Source organism: Mustela lutreola, chromosome 1 (assembly GCF_030435805.1).
Source record: "Mustela lutreola isolate mMusLut2 chromosome 1, mMusLut2.pri, whole genome shotgun sequence".
In the NCBI taxonomy this organism is placed as follows: Eukaryota; Metazoa; Chordata; class Mammalia; order Carnivora; family Mustelidae; genus Mustela; species Mustela lutreola.
The window spans coordinates 194,428,058-194,432,538 of NC_081290.1; the positions used below are offsets into that span (position 1 = coordinate 194,428,058).

Below are 4,481 nucleotides of genomic sequence, written 5' to 3' on the forward strand. Positions count from 1 at the left end.
ATTAGAATTTCATCAAGATCAAAAGCTTTTGCCCAGCAAAGGAAACAGTTAACAAAATCAAAAGACAACTGACAGAATGGGAGAAGATATTTGCAAACGACATATCAGATAAAGGACTAGTGTCCAGAATCTATAAAGAACTTAGCAAACTCAACACCCAAAGAACAAATAATCCAATCAAGAAATGGGCAGAGGACATGAACAGACATTTCTGCAAAGAAGACATCCAGATGGCCAACAGACACATGAAAAAGTGCTCCATATCACTCGGCATCAGGGAAATACAAATCAAAACCACAATGCGATATCACCTCACACCAGTCAGAATGGCTAAAATCAACAAATCAGGAAATGACAGATGCTGGCGAGGATGCGGAGAAAGGGGAACCCTCCTACACTCTTGGTGGGAATGCAAGCTGGTGCAGCCACTCTGGAAAACAGCATGGAGGTTCCTCAAAATGTTGAAAATAGAACTGCCCTATGACCCAGCAATTGCACTATTGGGTATTTACCCTAAAGATACAAATGTAGTGATCCAAAGGGGCACATGCACCCGAATGTTTATAGCAGCAATGTCCACAATAGCCAAACTATGGAAAGAACCTAGATGTCCATCAACAGATGAATGGATCAAGAAGATGTGGTATATATACACAATGGAATACTATGCAGCCATCAAAAGAAATGAAATCTTGCCATTTGCAACAACATGGATGGAACTAGAGCGTATCATGCTTAGCGAAATAAGTCAAGCAGAGAAAGACAACTATCATATGATCTCCCTGATATGAGGAAGTGGTGATACAACATGGAGGCTTAAGTGGGTAGAAGAAGAATAAATGAAACAAGATGGGATTGGGAGGGAGACAAACCATAAGTGACTCTTAATCTCACGAAACAAACTTAGGGTTGCCGGGGGGAGGGGGTTTGGGAGAAGGGGGTGGGATTATGGACATTGGGGAGTGTATGTGATTTGGTGAGTGCTGTGAAGTGTGTAAACCTGGTGATTCACAGACCTGTACCCCTGGGGATAAAAATATATGTTTATAAAAAATAAAAAAATTAAAAAAAAAAAAAAAAAAAAAAAAAAATTGGTTTATCTATGGGGGTAGCATTGATGGGGAAAGGGGATTACCTTGTAGTTTAACTCTATATGAATATTAAAAAATAAAAATTAAAAAAGAATAAACTAAACTAAACTAAAATTTAAAAAAACTTAAAAAATAGAAAAGCAAAAGAAAAACACGGGTATATGTATCAAAAAGTTCAGGTTAAAAGGTTATTATGGAATTTGACGTACTGAATATCTCACTGTGATGGTAAATTGGTTAAAAAAATTATCTATATAAAAAAATGAACCAGAATAGTGAGAACAAATTAAAAATAAAACTTGTATCTATGAAAAAAAAAAAAAAAAAAAAAAAAAAAAAAAAAAAAAAGATTTTATTTATCTATTTGAGAGAGAGAAAGCACACACATTAGTGGGGGGGAGGGGCAGAGAGAGAGGGAGAAGAAGATTCCTCACTGCAAGAGTCAGGGTAGGGGTGCCTGGGTGGCTCAGTGGGCTAAAGCCTCTGTCTTCGGCTCAGGTCATGATCCCAGGGTCCTGGGATCGAGCCCCACATCAGGCTCTCTGCTCAGCAGGGAGTCTGCTTCCCTCTCTCTCTCTCTCTCTGCCTGCCTCTCCGCCTACTTGTGATCTCTGCCTGTCAAATAAATAAATAAAATCTTAAAAAAAAAAAGTCAGGGTATAAACACATACACAGACATATTATTATTATAAATATGTAAATACATCTTACTAAAGAGCAAATTCATTATAAAGATATTTTTCTTTTTAGGAGCTTCACAAGCGCATTTTTCACTTCCTTGTTCCTCAGACTGTATATCAGGGGATTCAGCATGGGAATCACAGTGGTGTAAAATACTGAGGACACTTTCTCCTGGATGAGTGAACTGCTGGAGGCAGGTTTGAGATACATGAACATAAGAGTCCCATAAAATATGAGAACGGCGGTCAAGTGGGAGCTGCAGGTGCTGAAGGCTTTGGACCTGCCCTGGGCAGAGTGGATGTGGAGGATTCTGGAGAGGATGAAGTCATAAGAAATGATGATTGTCAGGCTGGTGGCTACCATGTTAAACCCACCAATGACAAAGATCAAAAGCTCGTCAATATAAGTGCTTGAACAAGAAAGTTGAATAAGTGGGATAATGTCACAGAAATAATGCTTAATGACATTTGGGCCACAGAAAGTCAGCCTTAGTATACAACCTCCGTGAATCATCGCGTCCGTTAGTCCTACCGAGAAGGCAGCAGCCACCAACAGAAAACAGGCCCGAGGGGACATGGTGACATGGTAGAGCAGGGGGCTGCAGATGGCTACATAGCGGTCATAGGCCATGGCAGCCAACACGTAGCACTCGGAAATGACAAAAATGCAGAAGAAAAATAGCTGAGTCATGCATCCAGAATAAGAGATAGCTTTATCGCTGCCCAAAAAGTCTGCCAGCATTCTGGGGGTAATAACAGAAGAATAGCACACATCTAAAAAAGACAAACTACTGAGGAAATGGTACATAGGGGTGTGGAGTTGAGAACTCAAGACAATGATTGAGATCATGCCGAGATTTCCCACCACCGTGACTGCATAAATCCCTAGGAAGAGGCAGAAAAGAGGCGCCTGAAGCTTGGGTTGGTCGGTTAGTCCGGAAAGAAGAAATTCAGTCACTGCGGAATGGTTTCTGATGCCCATTCTCTTCTGAGAGATCTGTGGAGATGAAAGAAAAGAGCCAAGTCAGGCAGGCAGAATCCTAGCTTGTCTCCCATTCCCTGTAGTTAAGAAAATGGACAATGAAGGTTATCTTATCTCCTCGGCACCAAGCCCATGCCTCCATTGATGTACAGAGACTTTGACCGCAGGCCCCCCTCCAACCCCCAAAGTCCACATTCCGATAGTATAGGAGGTAAACAACTATTTAACTATAGGTTTTAGGAATTATGAAATAACTTTAGCAATCTCTCCAGTGTCTCAGATTCTTTTAGCCAAGTATGAAACCTTTAACTCTAGAATCAAAGGGAAGACTAAAGACATAGGAGAGGCGATCTAAAGCAAGTCAGCCAAAGATATTCTTAAATAAAGGGCTATGGACTGAGAAAAGAAATATTTTTGTTTATGACACATTTGCCGAGGGCTGGGCTGCCTCCAGGATTTCCCACAGAGAAGATGTCCATTGTCAAGGTCGACTGTGGTTTCCACGTCAAGGATTCTGGGGGTGTTCAGAATACTAATTCTAGGGAGATGTTAATAGGTGTGACACGGAATATGTAGCTCACGATTTCAGACACAGAGTTACATACACAAAGTTAAAAATGTTTCTGATCTAAAGGATATTTCAGAATCTCCTAGGGAGCTATATAACATACAATGTTTTCCAAACTTATTTGATGGTAGAGTCCCCCCACCCAACCCACTTTTTAATAAAATGTATTTAGCACTGGCGTGGCTCAGAACCTTCAAAGAAACTATGTTTTCATAGGCGTGTTCTTTCTATTTTTAGTCTAATTGGAAGCTGATTTTCAGGTAGGAAGTTAATTCTTCATACACTTTAGTAAAGCTGAGTGATGGTAGAACAGCAAACCTTTTAGAAAGCAAAGCTGTCATGGAGCCCTGTCTACACACTCGTGTTCACCCACAGTTTATACAGACCCTTGCTCAGACATCTGGTTTAGTATTTTCTTGACCTGCGCTGCCCAGGGCCTACCTTTCTGCCTGGCTCTTGAAGAAGCTGTTCATGTCCTCCTACTTTCAATCTGTTACTATCACAGCAAGACAAGGCCCATTTCCTCTGGCCACTTGCATTCTCAAGGATGCTGGCGCCTCCTCCCTACTTCCCAAGTCAATTGACAACAAAGAGACTTCATAACATTGGACAGCTGTTCTCTAAGAAGGTTTGCAAGCTCTATAGAACACAAGACTTTTGCATCTGCTCTTCTTATCCCATCCTGAGGGATGAAATAGGGGAGCCAGTTGCAAAAGAGAAAATGTCCAATTGCCCTTAGCCTAATGCTGGAATAGTCCAGAATCTTCCTTTCCCTTCATCCCTTACCAATCAGCATACACAGGTATAGTCTAGTCACAGAGACCATACAGGGAAATACCGAAGGATGTTCAAGAAGACACGTATACTCAGTTTTGGCCTTTAATCTCCTCTTATGTATACCTTCAGACTTTCCTGAGTGTCTGGCCACGTTTCTAATTCTCCCCCACTTCCCCTAATTCCTGCTGGGCTCTCCATCAAAGTAATGTCTTCTGTCCTGCTCCTGTTCCTACCTCTGACCCAGGGCCTTGAACGCATCTGCCTTCTGCTGAGGTTAGTTATGATTCTTTCTCCTATATTTCCTGCTTTTCACACATTTCAGTGTTTTAGGTCCTTGCTACTCATTTTGCAGTCCACAGACCCAGCACCAGCACCGTTTGGAA

At 41.4% G+C, this 4,481-nt stretch overlaps 1 protein-coding gene across 1 annotated transcript; it reads right to left on the reverse strand.

Moving 5' to 3' along the window:
* Positions 1–1,817: 1,817 nt before the first annotated feature.
* On the reverse strand, positions 1,818–2,780 carry LOC131820452 (olfactory receptor 8D4). The gene has a single exon (XM_059156068.1). The coding sequence runs from the start codon at positions 2,751–2,753 to the stop codon at positions 1,818–1,820; it is 936 nt and encodes a 311-aa protein (XP_059012051.1). The 5' UTR covers positions 2,754–2,780.
* Between the last annotated feature and the right edge of the window lie 1,701 nt (positions 2,781–4,481).